The sequence below is a fragment of the Musa acuminata genome, chromosome BXJ3-1 (assembly GCF_036884655.1).
Source record: "Musa acuminata AAA Group cultivar baxijiao chromosome BXJ3-1, Cavendish_Baxijiao_AAA, whole genome shotgun sequence".
NCBI classification, from domain to species: domain Eukaryota; kingdom Viridiplantae; phylum Streptophyta; class Magnoliopsida; order Zingiberales; family Musaceae; genus Musa; species Musa acuminata.
The window spans coordinates 12,224,791-12,237,729 of record NC_088349.1 but is presented as its reverse complement, the minus strand read 5'-3'; the positions used below and the strand labels follow the sequence as shown (position 1 = coordinate 12,237,729).

General features: G+C 39.1%; 2 protein-coding genes across 2 annotated transcripts; both read left to right on the top strand.

The window, feature by feature from the left end:
• Nucleotides 1–2,984: 2,984 nt before the first annotated feature.
• LOC135628928 (peroxidase 72-like) lies at nucleotides 2,985–4,921 on the top strand. Its single transcript, XM_065135931.1, has 4 exons — nucleotides 2,985–3,711; nucleotides 3,790–3,981; nucleotides 4,087–4,252; nucleotides 4,335–4,921. Exons 1-4 carry the CDS (start codon nucleotides 3,490–3,492, stop codon nucleotides 4,748–4,750), a joined length of 996 nt encoding a protein of 331 aa, XP_064992003.1. The 5' UTR covers nucleotides 2,985–3,489; the 3' UTR covers nucleotides 4,751–4,921.
• Nucleotides 4,922–5,747: 826 nt separating this feature from the next.
• LOC135629015 (DNA replication licensing factor MCM4-like) lies at nucleotides 5,748–12,882 on the top strand. Its single transcript, XM_065136110.1, has 18 exons — nucleotides 5,748–5,865; nucleotides 6,022–6,744; nucleotides 6,848–6,976; nucleotides 8,700–8,781; nucleotides 8,874–9,006; nucleotides 9,117–9,188; nucleotides 9,330–9,458; nucleotides 9,564–9,677; nucleotides 9,781–9,993; nucleotides 10,065–10,163; nucleotides 10,570–10,730; nucleotides 10,817–10,913; nucleotides 11,238–11,399; nucleotides 11,478–11,558; nucleotides 11,658–11,736; nucleotides 11,846–11,982; nucleotides 12,057–12,107; nucleotides 12,356–12,882. Exons 1-18 carry the CDS (start codon nucleotides 5,835–5,837, stop codon nucleotides 12,428–12,430), a joined length of 2,568 nt encoding a protein of 855 aa, XP_064992182.1. The 5' UTR covers nucleotides 5,748–5,834; the 3' UTR covers nucleotides 12,431–12,882.
• The last annotated feature ends 57 nt before the right edge of the window (nucleotides 12,883–12,939 follow it).

Here is a 12,939-nt window from a genome sequence, read left to right as displayed (position 1 = left end):
CCACAGACTGAGCCGTTTCCGGTTCGACCGATCGATCCGGTCTGATCAGGATGTTTGGTGGTTCGGCAACGATTCATACATTGCTAATTACCACAAATTTTTTCAATAATTTTCAGTACTTAACAAGAGTTATTTTTATAATTTTAAAAAGTTGAGTTCGATCGATACAATGATCAAAACACTACTAAATAATTAAAAATAAAAATACTTTGCTCGTTCGAAATAGTTACATAATTGAATTATCGGATAGACTCTTATAATTCTAATATTATTCGTTTTACGATTTGATCAATATATTTATTATATAAGTGATATATCTCATGTTTAAGTTTATGTGTAAATGTCATGTATCCCATTTAATATAATAAAAATATTTTTAAAAAATATTATTCTATTTTTTAATTATCAATTATTCTGTGATAAAAAGGTATTAACCTTGATATTTTAGATATATTTTAAATATATTGTCACGGATTTAGTTGGTTTTATCTAAGTCATGCGACATCCTTGCATGTTGCTCCGTAAAAGTCAACCTCATTGAAACCTCTTATAATTTCTTATAACCTATAAAAAAAAAATGAGTTAGATAAAATACCTCACGCGGGATCCACATGTAATCATTTCAAAAATTACTTCATAACAATGTAAATTATAAATAGACTTTACGTCTAAATAGTTACACAATAAATTGTTCAAAATGATCCGACCAAACATCTCTCGTAAGTGTCCACATGATAATCTTTATTTATAAATCTAAAACAGTTATCAAATCAAATTAAAATAAAATCGTTAAGCCTTTGACCGTCCCTCTATATTCTATACAAAACATAAATAAACCAAAAGACATAGAGCATCATGTTTACAATTTTATCCAAACTGTATGTCACATATGTTTGGTATATTCTTATGCAACAACAATATAATAAGCACATCGAAAGATACAGTAATAACAACTATTACTTTATCCAACATCGAAAGGTTGATGGTAATCATAGACAAGCACATGAAGATTCATGGCATCTAAAGTCCCTGATTAGTGTTGAAGCAATGAGGCCACATTTGCCTCTTTGCATCATGCAATTTAAACATATATTTTACATTTAATATTGACGTTGGTTCTACGTGAGATGTGATTTAGAAAATTGATCATAAAAGACGCTGAAAACATATAAATGATTATATTAACCGTATTATATATTTTTGCCAATATGCAATCGATGCATGATTACTATACATAATTTTACCCCCCTAAACAAGTCGAACATTAATAACTTGCATTATAAAGTAGCAACTTAATCGAGTGGTTAAGTCTCGTGTTTTACATTGATTATGTTATATACGAGTGTAATTAATTGTTAAAACAAAAAAAGAAAGAAAAACCACAGTACATACTATGCTTGAGATATATGGAATTTGTATATGTTTTAAAAAGCAGTTGTTCTTAAAAATGTTACTCGTATAAAAATATTATAAAATTTATATCATGTTAAATACGTACATCATCACTCTAACAGTATCTTTAATAACCCAATTAATTATCATATCATCTTCTTCCACAATTATATTATTACTAGACGCGTGCTCCATATTTCTATTACCATTTTTATATTTTATATATGAAATATATCTGATGAGAGAAAATATCATCGATGTCTTTGTCAATTTAATATGATTTAAACTCGTAGATTGTTCGAGGTGCCCCAGATGAAAATGTCAAGCTCACATATGTCACATACAATGAAAACTAAGGTCAAGAGGGGTTTCTTGACTTGATTTCTCTGATACTCAAATTAGTAACCCATCAAACCTGTGAATACAAACGTTAATGGCAAAAAAAAAGGGTAAGTCCCCTCATCATTTATGTTACGCAGGTATTTTTATACCTGGTTGCAAGGGATAAAATATTTTATAAAATATTTCATGGGGGAAGAATACTCCATGAAATATTCTTTCAACTATTATCCATGCAGACAAATAGATGGAAGGTGATTAACAGTTAATATATCGGATAATGATTAGTCGATAATATATTTTTTATCCACGTCTTTCATATAATATGTCAATTACACCCATTTTTAATATAGTTAGTATAGAATACTTGTGTTGCTTGAGTTGGCAATATAAAAGGAGAATTTGTATATGATTAACACTAATCAAGTGACTAATCTTTCTTTAGTTATTCCATTCTTTCCTTCACCAACATCCCATCATTTTTTAATAAAAAGAGGAAGAGCTTGAGAAAAAAGAATGAAAGGTAGATACCACTTGAAATAAACATAAATTAGGAAATTTTTTGGGGCAATTGCCTAATGCCAAGTTACAACTTGGGAGGCAAAGTTTGATATTGAAAAATACCAAGACATCTTAAAAGGTGTGGGCAAAATATTAAGGAAAGGAATCTTAAAAGTATGTACTTGTGGGCAATTATTGATGGTTGGAGGTGACCATGGACATCATCATCTTGCCTATGCCTAAGGTAGCATTTAATAACCCCATTGCTTTCCTTTCCAAAAACAATACAAAGTAAAAGAGTCACAAGATTGGAAAATGCACAAAGAAAAAGTACAAGGCATGGTTCAAGCAAGGTTGAAGCAAGCTTGGTCTCTAAGCAAAAAAGAAGCTCCACAACATTCCATTGGCCCCATTGAGACTTGTGCAAGCAGGTAGTCACACAAAGCAAAAAGCTAAGATGAGAAGGGAATACAATAGCAAAAAAGTCATGCTAGATAATGCAATAGGATGGATCACTTGCATCTTCCAGTAAGCTTTTGTGGCTTTTAATGGAGCTCTCCTCCACCATTGTTGAGTTCAATCATCACCTAAAACTAATGCTTCTAATCAAGTCTTTTATTCTTATCCTTCTCTTTCCTCGACCACAATGCTAACTCATTCCACCTGAGATGAACTCAGCCATGCAACCCACACTATTGCCTTGTAAAATGTATGCCAAGTTAAGAGTGAGCATTTCCACATGTACATTGATGCATTGCAAGTTGAGATTTTTGGTTTTGTCTTTGAGAGATACAAGGCTAGCAAATATAGTATAGTTGTTGTGTTTGGTGCATGCATAGCTGCCAATCTGTAGGTTTTACTCACAGACAGCAAATTTAATTCATCTTCTCCCAAATGATGGTATTTGGATCACCATATTGCCCAAGTATTCTTTGTATAGTAAGCTGAAATGATGGTTGAACATCCAAGATGCTTCTGTCTATTCGAGATTTAGGGTTTAGGATGCAAGAAGAAGAAGAAGTGCTTCAATTACACTTGCTCTTTCAATGGCCTATCATGGAGTACCAGCTGCTAAATTAGATCCCACCAAGTCTCCCTTTGCTTTGTTGATTCCCTCTCCAAATCTGCCTACATCTTCCTCCAGCCATCATTCTCTCGGCTCTATAAATACCCCCCCAAAGCCGACATCCACTGTCACACCACCAAGAAATTAACCTCTTTGAGTACTGTAGCTCGAGGGAGAGAGAGAGAGAGAAGATGAAGTGCATGGATCTTCCTGTCAGCTTCCTCATCATATTCTCCTCTCTTCTGTCTGTCGCGCAGTGCAGCGGCAGCGGATACCTCTACCCGCAGTTCTACCAGCATTCATGCCCGAGTGCTCAAGCCATCGTGCGGTCGGTCGTCGCCAAGGCCGTCGCCAGAGAAGCCCGCATGGCTGCTTCCTTGCTTCGCCTCCACTTCCATGACTGCTTTGTGAAGGTTTGGTCATCCCCTGTTCGAACTATCCGAGTGTTAAGAGTGTCTTAATGCTACTGCTGCTGCTGCTCGGTTTGTCAGGGCTGTGACGCGTCGGTTCTGCTGGACAGTAGCGGGACGATAACGAGCGAGAAGAGGTCGAACCCCAACCGGAACTCCGCGAGGGGGTTCGAGGTCGTCGACGAGATCAAGGCTGCACTGGAGAAGGAATGTCCGCGCACCGTGTCCTGCGCCGACATCCTTGCCCTCGCTGCGAGAGACTCCACTGTCCTGGTACGGTCTTCGTCTTCGAGAACTGCTGGAAAGCTTCCATGTCTTGGATTTTACGAGCATTTAGATTCTGTTTTGCTCTGTTCCTTCTGTTTTGGGAGAGAGTAGACTGGTGGGCCGAGCTGGGAGGTTCCGCTGGGGAGGAGGGACTCCATAGGAGCGAGCATTCAAGGCTCCAACAACAACATCCCTGCTCCCAACAACACCCTTCGGACCATCATCACTAAGTTCAACCTCAAAGGCCTCGACCCCGTCGACCTCGTCGCTCTCTCAGGTACGACACTGATCATGATCACGGCGACCGAGCTTTACGTGCCGAATCCGTGACGCGTCGCTGCATGAACCGATGGGTGCAGGCAGCCACACGATCGGGGACTCGCGGTGCACCAGCTTCCGGCAACGGTTGTACAACCAGACGGGCGACGGGCGACCGGACTCCACTCTGGATACGACGTACGCCGCGCAGCTGCGCCGCCGCTGCCCGCGCTCCGGCGGCGACCAGAACCTGTTCCCCCTCGACGCGCTGAGCCCCGGCAGGTTCGACAACCAGTACTTCAAGAACCTGGTTGCCAGGAAGGGCCTCCTCGCCTCCGACGAGGTCCTCTTCTCCGGCGGCAGCGCGACCACCATGCGGCTGGTGAAGTGGTACGCGGAGAACGAAGAGGCATTCTTCGCGCAGTTCGCCAAGTCCATGGTCAAGATGGGCAACATCACACCTTTGACAGGGAACAAGGGAGAGATCAGGAAGAATTGCAGGAGGATTAACCATTGAAATGGGTGTCGATGTGGCCTTCTATTGTCCCAGTCTTCTTCTTCTTCTTCTGCGTGCTCGATGGGTTGACTTCTTTGTGGCATTTCCTCTCCATATATAATCCAATAAATCTGGATTGAGAATGTTTGAGCGGACAAGTGGGGCTCACATGGGCCCCATTTGATCCAAATACATCGTGCCTCCCTTCTTCGACAAACTACTAAGCGGTAACACTTCTTCGTCACTAACTATAAACATAATATAAATATATACAATTTATTTTATTTATAACATCTGACTGATTCGAAAGAAAAACTTCGACGCACCCCAAAATATTTCCTTTATATGCGATGTGTTAAATCGGAATTGTATGCATTGAGGAGCAAATAACATATAAAGCATCCGATTATGTATCCCAAAATATTTCTTTTATATGCAATACATTAAATCGTGACATGAAATCATTAGAAGTATTCAAATAAGTCTTCTTTACATATTTATTAAACATTTATGAGGCCTTAAAATATATATTATATTTTTGAAATCGACAAGTCTTTATCCTGAAGCATGATGAGAACAAATAATATGATTATTAATTTTTGGTACATTAAATTAGCAAACAATAGGTATGTAAAAGCCCTAAATTGATGGTAAATTTTGATTTATATTTTGGTGGAATATATAAATATAAATATTATATATATATATATATATATATTAAATCATGCCAAACAAAAATTATAATTCCAACTTTGAGACTTCTTCCAACGTATATGACTGTTGGAATGATGTTCGATCCACTATGGTCAAAATCCGTATCCTCTATCGAATGTTGCACTCACTGTCGCGTATAATTCATGTATTTATACCTTTGTACATAAACAAAACGGATTTAGTTTTAGGGTTTAGCGTCGGTTATCATCACGTCCGATCCATATTGGATTAGCGGGCTATCGGATCCACTGAACCGGCATATTGCGCCTCCCCTCTTTTTGGCGGGAACGCATCCGGTCTTTCCCGCCATATTCCTTGTGCTTTCTACCTTCTCCCTCCCACCCTATCTATCCCTTTACTGCTGCTCTTCTCCCATTACGATCCACCACGAATGGCTTCCTCCGATCTCTCACCCTCCTATGGTTGGTCTCTCTTTCTCTTTCTCTTCCTCTTCCTCTCTCTGTTGTTTAATTTTCTTTCTCCACTCAAAGATCGAGCTTTTCGGCGAGTCGATGGCAATCTCGTCGTCCCGATCTGGTCTTTCCTCTAAAGATTCAATTTCATTTGCTTCTTGGCAGGTGCATCGTCCCCGGATGGCCGATCGAGCCCGATCGCCAACAGCAACTCTTCCCCGGCCAATGGAACCGCCGGGCGTGGTACCAAGCGGCGCCGACGGGCCCCCTCCACCAGCCCATACCCCTCGCCCGGCCCCTATCTGGCCCCTCCTTTGCCTCGCACCGCCGCCGCAATGCCGTCCGCCGACGTCCCTCCCTCCTTTACCCCCTCCAGCTCCCGCCGCCGGTTGAGGCGCCATGAGACGGTGACCCCCTCCACTCCCATGTCCGCCGACGAGAGCTTCCCCCCGTCTTCCGAGGCTGGGGACGATTTTGACCCGGTGGACCCTGAGTACGCGGACTCCACTCCCGTGTTCGTCTGGGGGACCAATATCAGCGTGCAGGACGTGAACGCGGCCATCCTCCGTTTCCTCCGCCACTTCCGTGACCCGAGGGAGACCGGTCGGGGGAACGGCCTAATGGAGGAGGGGAAGTACATGCGGGCCGTGCACCGCATCATGGAGTTGGAGGGCGGGGAGTCTTTGGACGTCGATGCCCACGACGTGTTCGATTACGATCCCGACCTCTATGGCAAGATGGTTAGGTATCCGCTCGAGGTGCTCGCCATCTTCGACATCGTCCTCATGGACTTGGTCGCTCGGATCGATCCGTTGTTTGAGAAGCACATACAAACTCGGATTTTTAATCTCAAGTCCTCGGTGTGCATGAGAAATCTCAATCCCTCTGGTATTACCACATTCTTCATCTTGTTTTCCTTGTTGCTAAACTTCATGTCAACGCTCTTATAGTTCGGTGTTTGAATGAATGTATTGTTTCTTGGTTTCGTTAGACATCGAGAAGATGGTGTCTGTGAAGGGGATGATAATTCGGTGCAGCTCCATAATACCTGAGGTTAAGGAGGCTATATTTCGTTGCCTAGTCTGTGGTCATCACTCAGAACCCATCCTTGTCGACAGAGGTATATGTTTGGCATGCTATTGGTGCACTTATATTCTTTGCAAGGTCTCTTTTTGATTGACCAAAATCATATCCCTAGTTACCGGTAAACTTTGATCATATTCGTGTGTGCATAATGGGAAGAACTAAATCCTGTGCCTTTGACGTGCTTTTGTGTTTTGATGCGACTAACACTAATTGAAATGCTAGTTCCTCGAATAAAAAGTTTACCCATCTTTACTTTCAAATGGAACTTCTCTTGTAGCTTTTCTGTGCAATACTTGGAACTCAAATTTGTGACATCTCATTCAAGGATGACTAGATTTGGCTGTTAAGATGTGATATGTGCTCTTTCAAGAGCTCAATTACGAGCTTCATTGAGAGCCTAGACAAGCTTGAGGAGCTCTTTGATTTTGCAAACTGCACGCTGATTTCCTTCTGCCAGTATTAGTGTTAATATATATTTTTGATGTGTTTGACTAGCATTAATGATCTTTCGTTTTATTCACGTACGAGTAGATTTAATTGCTTCTGTCTACTTATGGGGTCCGCTAGAACCTAATGGAAAATGTGGGCCTGTACACTCGATTAGATATTGTATTTTCATATAAGAAAATGATGCATGACTCTCAATCATCTACAGTGTGGGCTTTTAGAGAGTCTAGAAGTCTTCCTCTGCATTTGATTGTTTGCCATAGTACTATTCACTATTCAGATTAACTTCTTTGACAATAGTTAATTGGACGAATACTATTTGGATTGCCTTTCTCTGACTATATCTTATTGCATGAAAGCTCTGTCAAGTTTTTACCGCTACCAATCATTTAAAAGCATAGAATGACAAATATGACAGAGTTTCATTATTTTGTCTACAACCCCCTAAACTGGAATTATTGAAATATATATACCAGCTTAAACTTTTAGAAAATGTAGCATAGTTGAAGATTAATCAATTGTTTGAAATAATTATTGGTTTAAGCTTTTAGATAAGTTACCATTGGTTGAAATTTCAACAAGCAGCAGAGACAGAGGTCCTATGTTCCAGGCCTCCTCATACGTCTCTCTATCAGGTCGTTCAACCAGCAAAAGACATTAGTTTTGTGTCAAAAAGTTATTAAACCCATTACGTATACAGTTTGTGGCCATAACATAACTGACCAAAACTAATCCTTTTGGAAAGACCTTGTGATATATATATTTTAAAAACAGAAACCTGCAGTACAACCTAAAGAAGCAGCAGTAGTCATAAACTGCTTGTTAAATTTATTTCTCAACTCTGAATACAGAAACCACAATAATTGTCTATACTTGATTAACTATACAAAGCTAGGGAACAAGGTGCTAGGATGGTGAACAAATTGTTGCACTCATGTCCGTGTTTTTGTAAAACTGAGTCATTCCAATAAATGCCACTTCATGGAACAAATATCTTGTTGCTGGCACAGGCAAGTTCTCAAGTCTTCCCTGGTTCACATTGGAGTTTTGATCCCTTATAATCAGTTTGAAATGGAACTAATGTGGTAAAGTTGCCTATCTATATGCGGATTATATGTTATCCAATGACCTATAAAGCTTCTTAGTTCCTAAAACTTGCTACCTCTCTAAGATCTCTAGATCAGGATTATGGTTTGTAAATACCATAACATAATAGATTTCCTTTGAATCTCCATTGTGCAGTTTTGTCATTATTGTAACTTCATTGTTTCATTTGTTCATGATTCTTCCTTTTTTTTTAAAAAAAATAGGACGAATAAATGAACCTACTAGGTGTGGAAGGCAGGAATGTCTGGCCATGAACTCAATGACTCTGGTTCACAATCGATGCAGGTGCTTCTTTAACAAGTGGTGTTTTTAGTTGAATTTGCTTATGGAATGAGACATTAAACATACGGCCTCATGGCTTCTATTGTGAAAACCAGATTTGCAGATAAACAGATTGTGAAGTTGCAGGAGACACCAGATGAGATACCAGAAGGAGGGACTCCACACACTGTCAGTATTTTGATGCATGACAAACTTGTGGACTCTGGAAAACCTGGAGACAGAGTTGAGGTCAGTAGGGAATTTATATCTTCAAGTTCTCTATATACACCTCATTTCATGTCATCTCTCCTCTTTCGTTGAAAATGTTAATTTTCCTAATTATTTTTTCATGATGGTAGATTACGGGTATATATAGAGCAATGAGTGTCAGAGTAGGGCCAACTCAAAGGATGGTAAAGTCTATATTTAAGGTAATTCTATAGGTCATCATACATATTTTTCTTAGTACTCACTCTCTTTTTTCTGTTATCCATTTAACCTAGTCTTATGAACCTGAACCTAATACAGAATGTAATACTTGGAACATCATATTTTGAAATATTTGACTGCAGACGTACATCGATTGCCTTCATTTAAAGAAGACAGATAAGTCTAGGCTTCACATAGATGATCTGATGGATGTTGATAATAGTTCCAATAGCAGGACTACCGAAGATGATACTCCTGATTATCAAGATAAGGTGTTTATTTATGCAATTGTTCCTTTCTAAATCTCACATCTCCTTGATGCCTTTTGTGCCTTGAAATATTTAACAGAACTGATATATGCTTGTTGGAGCTTTCAGGTAGATAAACTAAAGGAGCTATCGAAATTGCCTGATATATATGACAGGCTAACCAGGTCCCTGGCGCCAAACATATGGGAATTGGATGATGTGAAAAGAGGTCTTCTCTGCCAGGTTTCTTTATTTTCAGATGGTATTTTAGTTTCATACTAAGAATGATTGAACAGAAATTTATATTACAATGTCTGCAGCTGACAATTACTTAATGTCATTCTAGCTTTTTGGGGGCAATGCTCTTAAGCTTGTATCTGGGGCTAGCTTCCGAGGTGACATCAATATCTTGTTAGTTGGAGATCCTGGGACCAGTAAATCTCAGCTGCTTCAGTACATCCACAAACTTTCTCCACGAGGCATTTACACAAGTGGGAGAGGGAGCTCTGCAGTCGGTTTGACTGCTTATGTTTCTAAGGACCCAGAGACTGGTGAAACTGTAAGCAAGTCTATCTACTCCTTGGTGCTCTTTTTGTGAACCTCAAATTTGACCTCTGGATTTTTCTGCAGGTTCTTGAAAGTGGTGCATTGGTTTTGAGTGACAGAGGTGTTTGCTGTATTGATGAGTTTGATAAAATGTCTGAAAATGCACGCAGCATGTTGCACGAGGTACTAAAATTTTTTAACCATGCACAGTTGAACTTGTCTTAAGCTCTCCAGGAAACTTTGTTGATGACTTTGAGTTTATCCTAACATAGAAACTGTATGCACCTTCTTCAGTTTCCTGCATGTTGATTATTTTACCACAACTATGTTGATGACAGAACACCAAATTGGTTTTCTTGGTCTTGTTTCAAATCTGGTATCTTTATGAAAGTTTGGTTAATCAATCTTATTTAGTAATTATATGCTATTTATCTTTGGAATCTTGATTAGTCCAAAGCCTTTTTCTAACTAACTTTATTCAATTAAATTTTAATGACACTGATACTTGAAGTTTATTCAAGTTATTGTGAAACTCATATATGTACTTTTCTTCTGGAAATTATTGCACTATATATCTGAATGCATGCAGGTAATGGAACAGCAAACTGTATCAATTGCAAAGGCTGGAATAATTGCTTCTTTAAATGCCAGGACTTCAGTCTTGGCTTGTGCAAATCCTAGTGAATCTCGTTATAATCCTCGGCTCTCAGTGATTGATAACATCCACCTTCCTCCGACATTGCTTTCCAGGTGAGAAGACAGTGTTGCAAAAAGATGAAGAACCAGACATCTTGCACTGTATCATTATTTTACTGATACTAAATTATGTTTGCTAGGTTTGATTTGATTTATCTGATTTTGGACAAAGCGGATGAACAAACAGACAGACGTCTGGCTAAGCATATTGTCTCTTTGCATTTTAAAAATCCTGAGGTTGGTTGATTTTCTTTTATATGTTAATTATCTGCTGCTTTAAAATTTGACTTTATTTGGTGCAACAAGAATTCAAAAAATATGTGGTGAATGGTTTTCTGACTGGTAAAAATCTGAATAGATTATACATTTACTGGAAAGTCTTTGGAAGATATTCACAAAAAGAGAGTGGACAAGAAAACTACTTACAAAAATTGATAATCCAAAAAAATAAAGGAAAATAAGGGAGCCTATTTGCTAACTCTTAACAGCTTTCTAATTGCATTATTCCATTTATTATGTCATCTTTTGATGGGGTTTCTATTCTCCCTGTTGAATCTGCAGACAGTAGTGCAGGATGTTCTTGACCTTCCTACCTTAGTTGCATACATCAGCTATGCAAGGAAGCACATTCATCCACAGATATCTGATGAAGCTGCTGAAGAATTGACACGCCAGTATGTTGAAATGAGGAAAAGAGGAAATGCACCAGGAAGCAGGAAGAAGGTAACAACTTGCTACTTCTACACTGAGAATTATTCTGCTGCACTGACTTGCCTGACCATCTTTGACTTCCGTGGATAGGTTATTACTGCAACAGCTAGGCAAATTGAGAGCTTAATTCGCCTTAGTGAAGCATTAGCTCGCATGCGATTTTCAGAATGGGTATGCAGAATCTTTGGAATAGACCTTATTTTGTACTATTAGCAACGGATATAGTTGTGGGTTGTATGATGGAATGGTTGAATTTGACAATATTCATAGGTTGAAGTTCGAGATGTGGCAGAAGCATTTAGATTGTTGGAAGTTGCATTGCAGCAATCAGCAACAGATCATTCCACTGGTAGGGAAACACTTCCGATCATTTTATTTCTTTTCTGTTCTTTTTCTTTTTCAAGTGTCTAGTTGATCTTTCTGGGATGTCAACCTCTGACACTGACTTCTCGCTAAAGGGACTATTGATATGGATCTTATCATGACTGGAATCTCTGCAAGTGAAAGGACTAGACGTGAGAATCTAGTTGCCGCAACGCGCAACCTTGTAATGGAGAAGCTGCAACTTGGAGGACCCTCAACTCGATTAACAGAGGTATATAAGCTTATCCTTTTAGTTGGGATAATCACAGTATTTTGTTCCTTAAGCTGAAAGTGTCAAATATGCAGTTGCTGGAAGAGCTCAGGAAGCAAAGTTCTATTGAAGTTCACCTCAATGATGTAAGTTGCAGCTCGATGTCCTCCTAATACATCTACAAAGAAAAGCTTGAGGATATAAAGATCACTTTTGAAGTTTTGTGAAATCAAGCATGAGAAAAGAATTAATGCATTTTCATTTGTAGTTCAACCTGATAACATGTTGAATTCCATCAAATAGTTTCAACTAGGAATAATGACACACAGACACCAACCACTTGGTATATTTGGCTGCCCCTGATGCTAACAGTTACTATTTTGTAATTTGGCAGTTGCGTAATGCACTTGCTACTCTCATGAGCGAGGGAGTGGTCGTTCTTCATGGAGACTGTGTCAAGAGGATATGATGAATCTGCTACAAATATAGCCTCCTATTGCCTCAACTGGTTTGAAGCTTTAATACATAACCCAGTAGCTTATCGGAAACTGGAGATGCTGCTACTGCATTTCTGGCTGCGAAGTTGGGAGATTTAACTGGCCTGTATGAAGAAAATCCCAGTTGTTTCTATTGATTTGTCAGCAGCATAGATAATTATAGCAATATCTTGATCATTGAAGTGTTACTAATGAGTAGTCAGTTGTAGGAACTGTAATGATCTTTTTTTTTATATTAGGGAGTCACACTAGTTTCTTGGTACATAATGTCTGGTTTGCATTATTGATAGGTCCTTTCAACATGCTAACTTGCTCACCAGTTCATCTTTTGTTGTGTTAATTTTGTTGACTAAAAGTCTCCTGTAATAGTTTCATGTACCTGGAATTGAATGCTTATTGATGTCTAATCCCATGAATGTTTCAGGTGTAAAACCATGCAATTCTATGTAGTACATGTATGGCAACCTAGTTTATGATGAAT